The sequence below is a fragment of the Micromesistius poutassou genome (assembly GCF_964030765.1).
Source record: "Micromesistius poutassou genome assembly, chromosome: 13".
NCBI classification, from domain to species: Eukaryota; Metazoa; Chordata; class Actinopteri; order Gadiformes; family Gadidae; genus Micromesistius; species Micromesistius poutassou.
Window position 1 is genome coordinate 8810823 of NC_140283.1, and position 17559 is coordinate 8828381.

Sequence of the window (17559 nt, forward strand, 5' to 3'; positions counted from 1 at the left end):
GCGCTGTAGACAGTAATGCAATCCACCCTGATAGCAGCTGCAGCACAGCAGCCCAGCCACACCCCTTGTCTGTGTTCCATTCCATTCCCCCGCGTCACAGGACCTCAGTGATATGAAGGCCGCGAGGGACACGTTTGAAGACATACCTTGATATTTTGCACTTTCTGTGCTATTTATCACAGGGCTTTACGGCATAGCTTTCTATTGATAATCGATAACCAGCTAATTAATTTGTTCATCATGAGAGATGGCAATTCAAAGCGAACCATAACTCTAACTAAAGCTACAAAGCACAGAGAAAATAAAGCTAACCTTGTTTATTTTCATCAGCGCTATCCAACTAATACGCAGTGGAAAAGAATGCTATGAAATTGTTTGGATATCAAGGCACCTCTTTAAAGCTAATGGTGGGCGGGAGTGGGGTGGGTTGGTTGTTCTGTTGTTGCTTCAGATCAGTGCTAATTAGCTCCAGTCCCATTAGTCCAAATGCATTTGTAGGTACAATTTAGCTCTCAAGTGACTCCCTCTATTATACCCATTATCCTATTGTTTATGCATTATGCTGTGCACGTCCCAAGACTGTGTTTGAGGAAATTGAAAAATCTGAACGCAGCTTTACTTATTCTTCTGTGATGCAGGCTATAGTTGGGTTTGGTTTATGCAACAAAGAATTTCGGAAATTATAATTGTGAAACGCCTCCAGAGTGTAATATCACGGATATCGTTATGATAAATAGTTTCACGCTTCCTTGCTTTGTCCCGCGGAAACATAAGCGTCTCCCGGCCAGAGCTGAGATGATTGCACCGGAAGGCAGCGGGCGCCTCTGAGTCTGTGTTTGTGTCAGTGAGGACTGGAGCTTAGAGGCATTGATCTCTCATGCAGCTGTCTAACTTTACTCTCGTCCTTCTCTCCCGACCCAATCTCATTCACTCTAACCTCTCTCCCCTCATCACTTTTTCCTCTCGCCTCCGCTGTCCCCTTTTGGATCCATCTAATTTCTTCTCGCGTTCCTCATCCTCTCCGACCTCTATTTTTATTATTTTTCTTCTCTCCTGTCATTCATCCTGCTTCACTCTTCAACCTTTGCTCCCGTTCCTCCATCGCTTTACCTCATCTGTCTCTCTCTCACGCACTTTCTCTCTCTCACACACTTTCTCCTTTTCTTTCTTTCTGTCTTTCGCTTTCTCTTTTTATTTTCTTTCTTTCTTTCTTTCTTTCTTTCTTTCTTTCTTTCTTTCTTTCTTTCTTTCTTTCTTTCTTTCTTTCTTTCTTTCTTTCTTTCTTTCTTTCTTTCTTTCTTTCTTTCTCTCCTCTCCTCTCCTCTCCTCTCCTCTCCTCTCCCTCGTTCTGCTCACGTCCCGCCCAGCCAAGCGCGTCAGAACGCGCAGCACAACGAGCCCTCCCACCCCAGCATCCCCAGGGAGTTCCAGCTGGACCTGGACATGATCGAGACGGACCAGGGCCGGGTGGGCGACCTGCCCGACCTGGTGCAGCACAAGCTGGAGGAGCTGCTGGAGCCCATCGTCATGCCCGAGCCCAAGTGAGCACACACACGCATGCGTACGCAAGCACCAACACTGATGGTTCGTAGGGCAGGGGTTCGGCCGTCAGCCGGAATGGTTCTGGGTTCATAGCCCAGTGACGTCAGTCTACCTGATGGCGGCCTTGAGCCGACAAGCAAATCTCCATCTCTAGAGTCTTTGGTTGTATTTTAAAGGGCTTTTGCTATGATGTATATGATTTAATTGTGTGTGTGTGTGTGTGTGTGTGTGTGTGTGTGTGTGTGTTGCCTCCCAGGATGCGCTCAGTCTCCCCCCACTATGATGAGCTCCACAACAGCACGGCCTCCACCATCAACTTTGTCATCTCCCAAGTGGCCAGTGGTGACATCAACACTAGCATACAGGCCCTGGCTCAGGTATGGAACGACACACACATACACTGTTTGTATGGAACACGCACACACGCACGCACGCACGCACGCACGCACACACACGCACGCATTGATTGAATGGAACACACACACAAACCCGAACACCCATTCTTAAATTGAAACTGGTCTCACCACTCCGTCTGACTAGTATTGGAGTTATAGTAGGGAGTAGCAACATAGTACAACATTATGCAAGTAATAATATCAGTACAAATGCTGTTTGTCTGTCAAGACATCATATTCAAATTTAACCATTAATAAATCCTAGGAGAAATCATAATACAATTTAACAATTATAAATAAATACAAATGATCCACACACTCCATTGGAATGGGTCCTGTATTTCTATTCAGTTCACGTCTCCTTTTCTTAACCCTGACCTTTGACCCCCCCCCCCCGCAGATCGACGAGGTGCTGCGGCAGGAGGACAAGGCGGAGGTGATGTCGGGTCACATCGATCAGTTCCTCATCGCCACCTTCATGCAGCTGCGGCTCACCTACAACACGCACATGGCGGACGAGCGGCTGGACAAGAAGGACATCTTCAAGCTCTACAGCTGCATCATCGGCAACATGTTGTCTGTGAGTGCACTGGCCACCACCATAGTACACCTTAAAGGGGTTTTAAAGGGATCAAAGGTCAAAGGTTCAATTAGATTTACAATGTAATGATTGTGGTCCTATTTTTGATTTATAATATTTTTTTATGTTTGGCATACATAAACATTGACAAATGTCAAAACAGCATTTTGGCGCTTTTAACCAAACGTCATAAAACGCGACAGGCAGAAAGTGACTCGATTTTAAGTGGGAAGAATGTGCAGTGCTTCCAAATTCCAAAGAATTCCAAAAAATTCCAGCGCTTCCAAATTCAAGATCTCTCTCTCTCTCTCTCTCTCTCTCTCTCTCTCTCTCTCTCTCTCTCTCTCTCTCTCTCTCTCTCTCTCTCTCTCTCTCTCTCTCTCTCTCTCTCTCTCTCTCTCTCTCTCTCTCTCTCTCTCTCTCTCTCTCTCTCTCTCTCTCTCTCTCTCTCTCTCTCTCTCTCTCTCTCTCTCTCTCTCGGTGCGTCCCTGCCGTCAGCTGTTCTCCATGGAGTCCCTGGCCAGGGAGGCGTCCATGGGCGTGCTGAAGGACCTGATGCACGGCCTGATCACGCTGATGCTGGACGGGCGCGTGGAGGACATCGAGGACGGCCAGCAGCTCATCCGCTCCGTCAACCTGCTGGTGGTGCGCGTGTTGGAGCGGTCCGACCAGACCAACATACTCAGGTGAGGGGGGGGGGGGGTTCTGGTCTGGACGGCTGGCGGTGTGGAGGTCTGTATGTGTGGTGGTGTGGGTTCTTTGTTGTTGTCTGGATTGGGATGAGAGGAGATCATTGTCTGCTGATTCTAGTTGATGGACACTCTCTCTCTCTGGTTGCCCCTCCTCCACAGTGCTCTCCTGGTCCTCCTCCAGGACAGTCTGATCACCACGGCTGGCTCTCCAATGTTCTCTGAGCTGGTCATGAAGGTAGGCAGCGTTCAGAAATCACAAACACGTGGATGAACATACTGATGAAAATACCCTGTCCTAGCGATCACAAGTCCCTATGGACACAGCCACCATAAAATCAGTTCTAGGGTTTGGATATCAGAATGCATCCTGGGATTTCTGTTGGGGATATTTCCCCACATTGAGAGGGAGAGTTTTACTACTGTCAAATCCTGAATCATTCATTTCCTCATTTCCTCAATCCTCATTTCTTGATGATTGTTAAGTGAACATGGACCCAAAAACCATGGCTGCCAACTGGAGAGCCGACGTGTGTGGCCGTTCTCCCAGTCTGTTGTTCTCTCATTCATTCATTCATGAATGCCCTCCCCAGTGTCTGTGGAGGATGATCCGGTACCTCCCAGAGACCATCAACAGCATCAACCTGGACCGCATCCTGCTGGACGTCCACAACTTCATGAAGGTGTTCCCCAAGGACAAGCTCAAGCAGCTGAAGAGCGACGTGCCCCACCGGACCCTCAAGACCCTGCTGCACACACTCTGCAAGCTCACAGGCGCTAAGGTACACACACGCACACGAACGCACGCACAGACACGCACAGAAACACACACACACAGGGCAAGACAATACAGCACAAACTGGACATCTGCATGTCTTTTTTAAAATAATCATAGTTAGCTCTCCAGGCAATCTTAGTTAATACAACAGACATGTGAACACATTTCAAGTACTCTTGTACATTTTGTTTACCCTCATAGTTCTTTGCACACACTTGACCCAGCTTTTAACAGTTGTATGCATGTGGACATTATTACAGATAGTCTCATTATTAATTGTGTGTCCCGGTTTGTGTGTTAACCTTCAGATCCTAGACCACCTATCGATGATCGAGAACCGCAACGAGTCGGAGCTGGAGGCCCACCTGAGGCGGGTGGTGAAGCATTCCGGGAACCTGTCCGGGATCAAGAGCGACCGGGGCAACGAGAAGAGTGGCCCACGCACGGTAGGTCATCGCCCCCCCCCCCATACCTTCCCATTTGTTTCCATGATATCTAAAGATTATATCTGTTATATTTTGTATTTTTTGTCCTCTGGATCACGACCTTATCCCTAGTTAATCACATGATGCAAAACTCAATTCTCTGCTCTTGATTTCCTTCTGCCCAGGAGGATCGGATGTCGAAGGCCAAAGTCAGCGACATTCTGTCGGAGATCTTCAAGAAGATCGGCTCCAAGGAGAACACCAAGGAGGTCAGATCTTCTCCAAGTTCTCGTTATTTGTCAGCTCAGTGGGTTGTTGGGGTTATTTGGGGTCACTTCTATTCTATTGTAAGCTAATCTGTCAAATCACACTTTAGATTCATATCTAAAGTCTTGATGTTGGAGCAACTCGAACACTACCAATCATGTTGTCTGGGGGATGGAATATCTCTGTAACAGAACAAGAAACGAGGCATAACTCCAACTCCTGCGGTTTTAGTTTCCAGCCCAGGCTCTGCTGTCTCCCGTGAAGTTCTGCCATGACAGAGTAGCCCTGCTGGATCCAGGATTAATGTGGACCAATGGAACTGCACTAATGGCTTGGGAGAATTGCTTGCAACATTATCCTTGAGGCCCTGGGTTCACTGTGCCTTGTGCCGTGATTGATCCCCTGTTGAGGAAACACTGACACCTCCAGGCTGTTTCTCTACCAAACTGACTGTGTGTGTGTGTGTGTGTGTGTGTGTGTGTGTGTGTGTGTGTGTGTGTGTGTGTGTGTGTGTGTGTGTGTGTGTGTGTGTGTGTGTGTGTGTGTGTGTGTGTGTGTGTGTGTGTGTGTGGGTCCCCCAGGGTCTGACGGAGCTGTATGAGTACAAGCAGCAGTACTCTGACGCGGACCTGGAGCCCTTCCTGCGGAACACCTCCCAGTTCTTCCAGAGCTACGTGGAGCGGGGCCTGCGCATGATCGAGTCGGAGCGCGAGGGCAAGGGCCGCATCCAGACCACAGCAGGTACGCCCCCGGCCGGCCACCCCACCCTGGGTCCCACAGGAGTACTGTACGGCTTGGGGTGCGATGGTTCTGTTAGAGGGCTCTCCCACTCTGGAGGCGTGTGTTTGCTCCCTCTGACGATTAATTAAAGGTGACATATGATACCACCTACCAGGTGTGAGTCGGATTAGCTGTTACAAGCCCTTTTGAAAGTCTGCCCCTTCGCACACCTCCACAGCATTTGGGTTTTTAAGAACAAAATACCCCTGTGGTTTTGCTCTGCTCATTCAGAGATGTTCATTGGACCATATGTTGTTCTATTTATGGAAGATAGGGAAATTGAATGGCGATCGTTGTAGATGCTTATTCCTATTCAGTTCCCTTGATTGGAAGCGGAGAAATGAACTTCAGCACCGTAGCTGAACCCGATGTTATTATATTTATTTCAATTGTATTTCTGTGTCCCTCGTCTGTTTATTGACATTGTGAAATGAAAAACTTTGAATTTGAAAGTTCCAATGGTTTGACTGGTGAGAGGTTGCGTACTACTCCCCGTGTGTCTGTGCAGTGATCCCCCAGCACGGCGTGGACTCAGGGCCTCTGGGCGGTACTAACGGGGAGGACCTGAAGCCGGCCATGTACTACGAGAGACTGAAGATCCTGCGGCAGAGGAAGGGCCTGGAGAACCACACCAAGGTCAGCACGCTCTGATTCATGCATTCATACGCTGCCTTTTTTTTTCTTTTTTTTAAAATCAAAACATCGGAAGTGTGTTCCGTGTGCAATCCAACCATAGTTTACATGTTCACGCGTTTCATACTGAGTTTTCATTTATAGTTTCATTTAGGGCATTTAGCAGACGCTTTTATCCAAAGCGACTTACAATAACACTGCACTTGTTAGAATAAATATAAACTACAATATATCGCCGTCGGTACAGTAATGACGTTCATAGAAACAAGTGCCAAGCACAGACACTTCCTTGGTTAACCCGTATACAACCAAGACAGCGAGGACAAGACGCTACACAATACTAACTACTATTTTTTAAAGGGCCAGGACGTACAACATACATAAGTGCATACACTAAATGCCAGGGCTTAACCCTTTTCTTTCAGGGCTTGGGCGGAGGAGTCGGCAGCCCGGAGGACGAGCAGCAGCAGCAGCAGCAGCAGCAGCAGCGTCTGCCCATCTCCTCGCTGCTCTCCCCCAAGCCCCCCGTGGCCTCCTCCACGGACATGCTGCAGAGCAAGCTGTCCCAGCTCAAGGAGTCCCGGGAGCTGTACCAGCAGGAGCTCAGCCCGCACGGCAACTCGCCCCCCCGCGGCCGCTCCGCCTCCCCCTCCGCCAACCTGGACGACCTGAAGAAGCGTCTGGAGAGGATCAAGAGCAACCGGCAGTGAGGGCAAGGCCGGCGGCGGCGGCGGCCGGCGGCGTCGTTCCTTCCTTCCTTCCCGCACCTGTAACTTTGTAAAAGGTCTCCATCTCACTCTCCCCCTCGCTGCTCCTCCGCGCCACCCCACACTGCTGATGGTAGAGAAGGGCAACTGTTTGGTGTGTGTGTGTGTGTGTGTGTGTGTGTGTGTGTGTGTGTGTGTGTGTGTGTGTGTGTGTGTGTGTGTGTGTGTGTGTGTGTGTGTGTGTGTGTGTGTGTGTGTGTGTGTGTGTGTGTGTGTGTGTGTGTCTTTGTCTTTGGTTCCCTGAAGGCCAGTTTCCAACCCCGGAACCAACAGGGTCTCTCTCTCTCTCGCTCTCTCTCGCTCGCTCACCCGTTTTCGCAGTTTGTTTTACAACTGACCAATCCAAAATTCCCTAACGACAAACGCGTGCCTGGATTCAGGATCATATTTTTGTAACTCGAGGCGATGCCCGGTTTGAGCACGTGAGGTATGACCACATCTGTTCAGTTAGCGTATGTTGCGTTCTAGTGTGTGTGCGTACACTTGTGCAGTGCGGTTTTTAACCGTTATTTGTAATCGAGCCCAGTCGTAAGATCGGGTCTCGAACTTTTTAGGAGAACATTGCTTTTTATTTGTAAATCCTGAAGAAACCAAATTAAATTGGCGGGATCCACAGTGTAGGACAGACACAGGTAGGACGGGTAGGTCTAGATGCGCAGCCTGATTTACTTTTATTGTACAGTTTTAGTAACCAATGGCTGAAAGTATGTTCCACCCCGTACCGTAGGGGGTAATATTCGGTCGGGTCCAGTGTTGTCTAGTTGTCGGTCGCTCTAACCCGAGCCCTCGGCTCTCCTGGGCTACTCTTTCCACACATGCAGACCCCCCCCCCGTACATTAACACTCCCTACGGTAAACGATAACCAAGAACCTTGCCACGTCGTATATATTAATAAGAACCATTAGTGGATAACCCTTATTCCTCCTCTGTTTCATATTGTGTTCCGTGGTATTTGTATATACTTGGGATTGCTCACCACTGGATAGCATGGAAGCGCTTTTTGGCCAGCTACAAAGAGTTGGACACTTTGTTTGTAGTCAGCCCTCATGGGGCGGTCCCAACAAGGGCAGGCGGATGTAGATACTGGATGGCCCCCAGCTGGCCTAGGAATGTTGAAACATTGAAAGAATCCGATGTTTGGACCTGTTTGAATGCGTCCCTTCACAACGGCCACTAGCAGGCTTGGCTTCATGCTGGTGCCCCCTGGTGGCACCAGAATGTTATGACAGATGTCTGTCCCTCTCTCCCGCTCCCTCCTCCACCTTTTTGAATTCAAGTATCCGCACTAATCTATCCTAGACTAGTATGACTATCCTCAGCGGCTTGTCGACGACTGCTAACCGTTTAATAATCAACAGCCAACCATCCAATGAGTTGCTCATTAGTTTTAGGTTGGCTCTCTTCTTCCTGAGCAAGGACGTAGTTGTTATGCATTCACGCTTAACAGTCAGCACTTTTAAACCACTTTTGTCGTTCTCGGGGCCCCACGCATGGCCTCTCCAGGGGCCATGTGACCACACAGTTTGCATGAGATATGCACCCTTTTTCTTTTCTAACCACTGCAGGTTCCAGTGTAAGAGCTGGGTTTGATTCACTGCAGATCCCGATGTGAGTGGAGTACATTACAAACTGTTGCAGAGCAGACCAAACCGGTGTTAAACCAGTTCCACACTTGCTATACAATCCGAAGTGACACCAACATGTTACCATACGTCTCCTCTTCTGGCCTTTTTAAATTATTTGTTTTGGGTAATTAAGTTAATATTGCTCAGCTCAGTTGAGTTCAGGAGTGGCGTTCTCCCACTGTTTTGCGGTCATGGATGATTTCATAGCAGTTCCTCAGTTGGTCTCTCACAGTTAGTCGAGTTGGTGAGTAGGGGTCAAAGGCAGAGCCATTTTTAACTTATCTTGGATTATGTTATGGAATGTACCGTGGACTGTCTCCCTTGTAAAGAGGTCTTCACAGTGAATAGGTGCTCTCCACAACATAAGTTTAACAGAGAGCTAACAGAAAAAAAAACCCTGATTTAGCACCGGGCAGCCAAGACGTTCAGAGCTACTGCTGAATAATAATAACTTATTGTAAGTTTATGTTATGGCTCTTCCAACTGAAGGAATTTCACTGCACATGGTTTTGGTTTTCTTGTTCAATTTTTTTGTATGGTTAAAGAGCATGGCATGAAGTTATTTTTATTTGTCTTGTAAATAAAGTTTGCATTACTAAAAAGAATAAACGGTAAGCTGCTTAGTTGATAATATTTTTTGTTTTCTGATGAAGTTCTTGATGGCAAAGGGTGCTGTCTGTAATCATTCTGTAGCTGAATGTTGAGTGTGGGGAAAATAAATAATATTGTTTTTTATTTATTTAAACTGCTGGTAGTCTTACATTGTTGCTCCAGTTTTCCATGTATAATCCATAGTGGAAAATTTCAATAAAGTCCTGTTTTTTTTTTAACAATCTAAATTCATTGTCACGTTTTTGAAAATGCAACCCGTTAGTACAGTACTACCTTTCAATTGACTGACTGCAGTACAGTTTATATTTCCCCGACATGATTTATACAAATGTGATATATATCAATATTTGTTGATATGTTTATGCTGTTGCATTTTGAACTAGCAAATACTTGGAAATGGTGCCAATTAATTCAAATCATCTTTAACAATTGAATAAGCTGAAGCATAATGATTTTTGTAAGATTTATTTGTGAAAATATATTTAAGAATAGCAATATACATCAAAAGCAAAACAAAGGGGTTTAAAACATTTCAATCTACAAATACTTAATCTATAATGTACTTTTCACTTCATGGAAGCTGTTCATAGCATTTCCAACAAATATCCAACAATTTACAAAGAGAATATGCTGAGATAATACAGCTACAGTTACAGCAGAGATTTAAGCGTTGAATTGTTCGTCTTCACCGAAAGGTCCATTTGACATGTAACAAGTGCAAGCGTCATTCTGTAAGTTCACCCCAAGGCTATCAACTAAGGCACACTCCTCTTTATTTTGAGGACAATTTTATATATTGTTAATATATCGTTACATTTTTTTTAAAAATGCAGCACGTTCACATGTAGAGCCGGTAATCACAAAAAACATCCTTATGTTACAGTTGGCTCAACTTCCTGTTCAAATCACCAATGTGTTGGCCGGATGTCCTGAACAGTACACCACACTCAGAATACCACTTATACATACACACACACACACACACACACACACACACACACACACACACACACACACACACACACACACACACACACACACACAGAGACCTTCTCCCCATTGGCCAGCACCCTAGGACACAGTGATTTCCTCGTCTGATCCGGAGAGGTCTGATGGCTTGCTGCAGTCTGACGGCGATGACAGCCTCGGGGGGCAGCCGGGGTGGAGCCCCCCGTTGTCCATCCCACCGTGGCGATGGTTGTTGTGCCCTGTAAGCTGACGGAGGTGCTGCTCCCCCAGCTCCGCATCCTCCTCCTCCTCTTCCTCCTCCTCCTCCACCCCCCGGGCCCGGCAGTAGTCGCCCCCTCCCCCGCCGACGTCGGTGAGGTCGGGGTGAGGGTTGGTCTTGGCGGGCAGGGTCTGCTGGCGGCAGCCCCCCGTCGACAGGAGCTCCCTCTCCTTGGAGTTCCTCCACTTCATCCTGCGGTTCTGGAACCAGATCTTCACCTGCACGGGGGGGGGGGGGGGGGGGGTGGTGAGTGTGGTCTCAGTAGGTCAGAGAAGGGTTTATCTTATCTATATATATCTATATATATATATAGATATATATATAACTATGTAATCTATATAACTCCTATCCATTCATTTACACACAAAATACCGCATTCCCTGGTTGACCTACGAAAACGCCTAAATATAGATACCTTCTGTTCACTGATCAATCAACTTTTAAATCATTTTGTTTTTGTTAAAACCACTTCCTAGCTTTTGTCGTTAAGCGAGGAAGAACCATTGGCTCCTCCCCCTTGGCTCCTCCCCCTTACCTGAGAGTCTTTGAGTCCCAGCTTGCTGGCCAGCTTCTTCCGGTCTGGCTTGCTGATGTACTTCTGCTTCTGGAAGGTTCTCTCCAGAGCTTTACGCTGGAGGTCGGAGAACACGGCCCGCCGGAGCATCCCCCGCCTGGGCTTCCCTCTGGGGGCCAGGGGCCAGGAGAAGGTCCCCGGGACAGGCACCACCGAGGAGGCTGCTGTAACCAGAGGAAACAGGGTTATGGTTTGAGTTTCAATGTTCACCGAATGACGTATACAATAACATCATTTATATTCTAAAAAAAAAATCACTAAAAATATTGTTACAAATTAAAAGCTAATTGTAATTCTCAGAGAATTTTACACCATTTCTACGCAGTGAAATAACAATATTGTCAAATGTTTTCATTTGGATGTCTTTGCTCTGCCTCTTTGAGTTGCCAAAACAGCTGCTCGGGGAAGTTCTTATTTGAGCTGTCAGTTTTTGTGTATTTATTTGTAATAGCCTAGTTCAACTTTTGAAGCATCCTCCACGCAAATGAACCAATCAAGGGCCATGCAAGTCGGCGGGGTGATGTGAAACGCTGGAGCAATCCCTCGGGTGGATCGGACTGTTTACCGGGCATTATCATTAGGCCTCACGGTGTAAGAAGTAACCCTGACCAGAAAAAACCGTTCGCTTCGGCTGGGACTCTGATGTGAAAGAATAAAGATACAAAAACCGCAAAGCAAAGAAAGAAAGAAAAGGTCCCATTTGTGTGTGTCGGTGGCCAGAGAGCCAAGGGCAAAGCGAAGGACCCTCCTCCTGGAAGCCCCCCTCACACTACCTTTAATGAAGCATGAAAGAGAGCTGTATAGGGTGCAGTTGTATAGAAAAGAGCTAATTGTGTAGTAATGAAGTGAGTGTAAAAGAGACGCCGACAGGCCAGTATATTGTGGCCCCCGTTAAAGACTTGTATATCATTTCGTCACGTCACCGAAGACATTGAACACTCAATACAGCGCTTGGGGGATTTGGTGGAGCGGATTTATGGGGAATGCGGCTGAATGGAAGTGTTCAGAAGTTTACCTAAACGCTTGGATACAATGCAAGGGCCTTTTGGCCGCGCACTGTTATGCATTAATGAGTTTATGAATGTTCAGGCCTAGCGTGATCTCAATGGAAATGTGTAGCTTATAATGCTTTTTTTTTTAATCATCAAAGCAAATCGTAAGTAAATCAGGAAAAATCATCGGGACGCATTTAAGTCATCATTAGATGCTCCCTTTCACTGCAACTGTATAGATTATACTCTATATATGTATGAGACATGTAGCTAAGCAGTCTGGTTCTGTATATGTACAGAGCCTGAGTATATAGGCGGCCCCATCCATAACCTTACACAGCCTCCTCATCTAAATGAACCGACCCCTCTGTGGTCTTGTGAGAACATTCAAACCGGTGAAAAGAGACTAATAGAGAATTAGTGCATGACTGGTAAAAGCCTGTGCGCAACATGGCTAAGCCATTGCTCAGCAGTGTTGCGGAATGCGTGTGTGCGTGCGTGTGCGCGCGCATGTGTGTATGTGTGTGTGCGCGCGCGTCTGCGTGTGTGTGTGTGTGTGTGTGTGTGTGCGCGCGCGCGCGTGCGCGTCTGTCTGCGTGCACCGGGTATTCGGTGTCTGCGTTTGTGCGTGCGTGAGCGTGCGTAGGTGCGGGTTGAGGGTGGGAAAGGGTGAGTGTGTGTGTGGTTTTCGCCCCTATTGGTCACGGTGCTGAGGGCTTTGTCGGCGCGCGGAAGGCTCGGTGGGAAAATGAGGGCGCGTGAAGAGGCGCTATAGGTCTCGAGCTGGGAAGAGACCCGCCTCGCATTTAGAGCATGACAAACGGGCCTGATATATCGCGAGCATGACAAACGGGGGCTAATTTGTGGATTAGAACGACCAGTACTTATGTCAGCAGTCAGTATGGTTACTAAATGGGGAATCGAATCGGCGAAACTGATTCCGAGCATATCAGGGCGATTTCGCGTTAAAAGGGCTGTTTCCAATGCTAAATGTTGACGCTATTAGAAAGGCATCGCGTAGCCTGTTGCTATAGACAATCTGTTATCTGTTATCTGTTATAAAGTACCTTGAGATTGTCACGTGAAGGGTTCAACCCAGGTATGACTTAATGTTGAGAGTAGCCTACCGCACAAGCAAAGCCGCAAGGCATTAACACGTGTTGATAAACCATTTCATCAAATGTCGGCCTATTTCATCCTCTATATATGAGTTATTCGCTTATTGCATGAAGCAATGATTGATTGCACACACACACACACACACACACACACACACACACACACACACACACACACACACACACACACACACACACACACGCACACACCTTATTGGGACATATTCCGTTTTAACTTTGGTAGCCTACTGCTGGTAAAACCTTAAAATTCATCTCACCTGTGAAGTAAGAGGCTCGAAGGAAAGGTGGCAGCGTCCCGTCAAAGAAAGGAAGCGGGAAGGACTTGGCCTGAAAGGTCTGGACTGGAAACGAGGCTCTGGAGACTGTGATAGGATAACATGACAGGTGGTTAAGACACTAATAACATGCGATGATTCGATCTTATTATTAGAACTAGTAGCCTACTTGTATTTTATCTATGTACTTACAAGTTGTATTAAGCCTATGGTCTGAATGTGGGCGTACCTGATTTCAGTCAATGTGACTGAAATAGAATAGCCTGTTAGTCAATGATATGAGCTGAGATGACGTCGGTCAGTCGATTTGTCAGCTATGCTCTAACTACATCAGAAGTCTGGAAGCCTTTCAGCCTATTTAAGCTGCTGAATTATTTATATGCTTCTATGTTAGGCCTACTTTCTAAAGTTTCTATTCTAATAATAAATAAATAATAATAAATAGAATAATATAATCATAAAAGTCATAAACATAATAATGATCAACAAGAATGATCCATAAAAATGATCAATAATCAATCAACTTTACCTTTCTGTGTTGACGGTGCCAGGATGGCACGGACCCCGAACTTGAGGTAAGTGGACTCTGAGCAGTCCGTGTGTGGAGAGTCCGCCCGGTGGGGCTGCACGGAGTTGGCCTGCAGGGCAGAGCGGTGGTCTGTGGTCAGGGGGGACACCGCTGGACCGAAGCCCCGCAGGGAGAAGGAGTCCCGAGAGCTCCTCGGCGCGTAATTCTGCGAAGAGAAAGTCCGATGCACGTAGGTGACGGGCTGACTGATGCGGATGAGGTCGTCCACCAGAAAGCTGGTCGGAAGGGACCGGGGCATGGGCAGGGAGAGCCCGGCCGGTGGACACAGTAACCCCGGTAAAGGGTAGGGGGCAAGGCGCTGCAGGGGAAATTCATAGTCAATCCGGTCCGGACAGAAAGGGTTAAACTGAATAAAAACGCGTGAATGGGATGGACCTTGATTCCGCTAAAATAACCTTGTCTAAGAATTTTTTTTAAAGTTCAGATATGAACACGGTCGCTCTCTTTCGCTCCGTCTCTCAGTGCCTCTGTGTCTCCGGGTCCTGCTCCAGGGATATTTATCGAAGAGACGCTCGCGCCGCGCATCCCAGAATCATGAAGCCGCACGAGACAACACGCACTTGAGGACGCGCGCGCGCACACACACACACACACACACACACACACACACACACACACACACACACACACACACACACACACACACACACACACACACACACACACACACACACACACACACACACACACACAATCAAGTTCACCCTTCAACCGGGCAATTCCAATGGGGAATTCGAAGCCAGTGGATTGGCCGAGGCACATTCATTTATGATTGGATTAAAGTGAGAAAGCAGTGGACGCAGCAGGGACATTGCCTCCTCTATAATAAAGAACAAGACAGCCGAGATGTGGAAACCCTGACCGTTAAAATTACCTTTCTGTTGGCCTACGGTCGCATTACTATAGAACCAGTGTGTCTGTCCTCCTATAAAGACCTGAGTGGTAAACACACAGCGGCATCCATTATAGAATAAAGTCTAGACAACATTCAATTGACAATTATTTTCTGTTCATTAATGCAATTGAATAACGGCAAATAGCTTTGATCGGGTTTATGTTGGAAACATTTTTATGTTAATGGGGAACGGTGAATAATATTTTTTTTCAGAGCTAATTTAAGTAACATTTTTTGTTTCGGACTAAGCATTATCTCCCTTTCCCGTATTTATTTTTTGTGTCATACTTTGATACTTGGTTCCTTGTGATTAGGCCTAAATGGGCCTATATATAAAAAATATTTTTTTATAATTGAGTAGCCTATCAAACAAGCTAAATATTAGATCAGGGACGAACACATGCTTGAATTTGTTACTTGTCTGTAAAGTTTGTATTTGTTAAAGTAAAAATATGTTCCCGTTTACGAAATATATAGGCCTATGTATGCCTATATTCTATATATTTCAAATATCAGAGGCTATAGGACCAAATCAAATGTAGGTTATATCTGAAAGAGCAATGTATGAATATATGAATATTATTAAAATGTTGCATGACGTATGTATTCGTTTTATTTTTCATTAACAACCCATTATGAGGCTATTAGGTGGGACGCTTTGAAGGATGCTGCTGTGATCGTGGCCTCGCGCTCCTGATCCCCTTAGAGCATGACGCGACTGTCAGCCCCGGGCCCGCGCTGTCCCCGCTTCTTTCTCTTTCCTTTCTGCTCGTGACACAAATCGTTGTGGAAAAAATCACACCATTCAGGGAGCTCTGAAAGGGTCTCTTAGAGTTGCGCTCTGTAATGAAAGTATTGGAGATGTCGGACAGCGCGATGGACGCGGTGATGAATTTAATGGTGCGGTTTAGCAGAGGAGCTAACTGACGGAGCTGCAGGCGCGCCATGTCGGTTAGATATTAATTGAAAAGGCCTACAAAGCCTAAACATCAAAGCAATAGCATAATTATAGTAATAATAACAATATTATTATTAATAATAATAATGATTATAATAATTATTCGTGCAAAATCCATAGGGGAATATAGGCTTAGCTACATATTAAGACAACTCTGCGGCCTTCAACTGTGTGATTAGACCTTGCATTGCTCTTGTCAGAAACTGAAAGTTGCATTGACTTTATAAATATAGCTTATTATATAGAAATTTCCATAGTGTTCTCGGCAGCCAAAAAAGTGTTGCAGCCCTTCTCATATCTAGTCCAAGTGACCAACGTGAAAGTCATCGCATTGCTGATGTGGGTCAGCGTCCCCGTCCCCCGCTGGTCTTCGCGTGGGGCTTGACTTTAACTGTGTCGTTTGAACGGCAGAAAGGCTACGGGGACCCGGCGGGGGGACCGTGGTCTATGTCCATTGATTACTAAAAAGACGATAGAGAACCTCGAGAACAAAGGAGGTTTCTGAAAAAGAAGATTTTGTATCGGTGCTAAAGAGTGTTTTGTAAGGGGTGAAGAGGTGAGTCGATAAGCCCTGTGACTGATGGCGGTGGAGCGCATTCTCTGCCCCTCCGCATCTCTCTCCCTCTCTCCAAACATTCACCGTTATCTCTGGGTGTTTATTTCGTTGGTCACTCGTTCCCTATGCAGAACATGGTTGTTGCTTCAAAATAATAGGCCTAACCATTTACTGCCTTTCCTTTTATTAAATTACATGTAACCTTTGCCACTGCACCCAAAACTTTGATCTGAATCAGGTGTTTAAAAATTAAAAAAATAAAAATAAATTTTAAAAAGAACGGGCCTATAGGCTTCACCCATCCACGGCTCAACCAATACCGTTTTTTTCCCTCTCCAAATCGATTTTGTCATTGGAATAAAAAGACGAGAAAATAATGTTTCAACAAAAGCACTCCCATATTAATTGTCGCTTATGCGCACTAGGCCGGGTAGAACGTTAGGCCCCAACATTATAGGCCCCGAAAAAAGAAAACCTACTCATTTAATTATTCGGGACAAATAAAAAAATATCAAATATTGACTATAGGGGCCCATAGATTTTAAGAGCACCATTAATGTGCGCATTAAACGCGATGCGTTCGTTAACCACCAACAGGGGGGCGTTAAACACCCAAAGGTTCCCCCGCTAACAAAGCAACCTGTTTATTCAATCTGCAGCAGATCTTCGACCCGCTGGGAATTTCGACACCTTAACCAAAATCTCTCAAAGAGAAAGGGGAGAGAGAGCGAGCGAGATTGTTACTTTCAAAGCATTTTATTCCCTCAGAAAATCCCTTCATTGTACTGAAGTGGAGCAGATGGTTCTCTGCGAGCGAATAACGGGCATTAGCAGAACTAATTTTGTCTCCCGGTCCGACAGACAGACAGAGGTCTTACTGCACTGGTTCTTAACCAACATAACAGCTGTTGGTGAATTACACACCAGTTAAGATTCAAATATATTAGTCCTCGACAAGTCTTACATGTCCAGGAACCCACTCTCGCCTAAATCGACCCAAAGCCAGCCTGTACCGGGGCCAACTGACCTTGGTGCCAAGCCGGGGCCTGCATTGACAAATAAGCTGGCAAGGAGCAGACGAAGGCTTAATTGCATAAAAATTAGGTGTGAGCCCTCAAAAGAGGTATATTTATTTCCCTAAACTGGATTGAAAGCAGATCAAAAATCTGAATAATTTGCAAAAGGCTTAAACTAAGGGATTTTCTTTCTATCTGCATCTGTGCGGGCATGTGTGTGTGTGTGTGTGTGTGTGTGTGTGT

The 17559-nt window shown here is 46.3% G+C and overlaps 2 protein-coding genes across 3 annotated transcripts in view; one reads left to right on the forward strand and one right to left on the reverse strand.

Moving 5' to 3' along the window:
• ckap5 (cytoskeleton associated protein 5) overlaps positions 1-9309 on the forward strand; it is a 29426-nt gene extending 20117 nt beyond the window's left edge. For both annotated transcript variants that reach the window (XM_084477367.1, XM_084477368.1), the window contains exons 34-44: positions 1368-1541; positions 1799-1919; positions 2338-2517; positions 3016-3203; positions 3369-3444; positions 3800-3988; positions 4293-4430; positions 4595-4678; positions 5258-5417; positions 5965-6092; positions 6515-9309. In XM_084477367.1, the coding sequence (XP_084333493.1) occupies positions 1368-1541; positions 1799-1919; positions 2338-2517; positions 3016-3203; positions 3369-3444; positions 3800-3988; positions 4293-4430; positions 4595-4678; positions 5258-5417; positions 5965-6092; positions 6515-6799 (1723 nt within the window). In that variant the 3' untranslated portion in view covers positions 6800-9309. The remainder of the gene's footprint in view (positions 1-1367; positions 1542-1798; positions 1920-2337; positions 2518-3015; positions 3204-3368; positions 3445-3799; positions 3989-4292; positions 4431-4594; positions 4679-5257; positions 5418-5964; positions 6093-6514) is intronic.
• An 856-nt stretch (positions 9310-10165) lies between these two features.
• On the reverse strand, positions 10166-14206 carry LOC311356877 (homeobox protein DBX1-B-like; the record flags this gene model as incomplete). Its single annotated transcript, XM_084476731.1, is given in 5 exon segments — positions 10166-10540; positions 10858-11060; positions 13285-13368; positions 13832-14170; positions 14173-14206. Coding segments are annotated over 5 exon segments (1035 nt in total).
• Positions 14207-17559: the final 3353 nt, after the last annotated feature.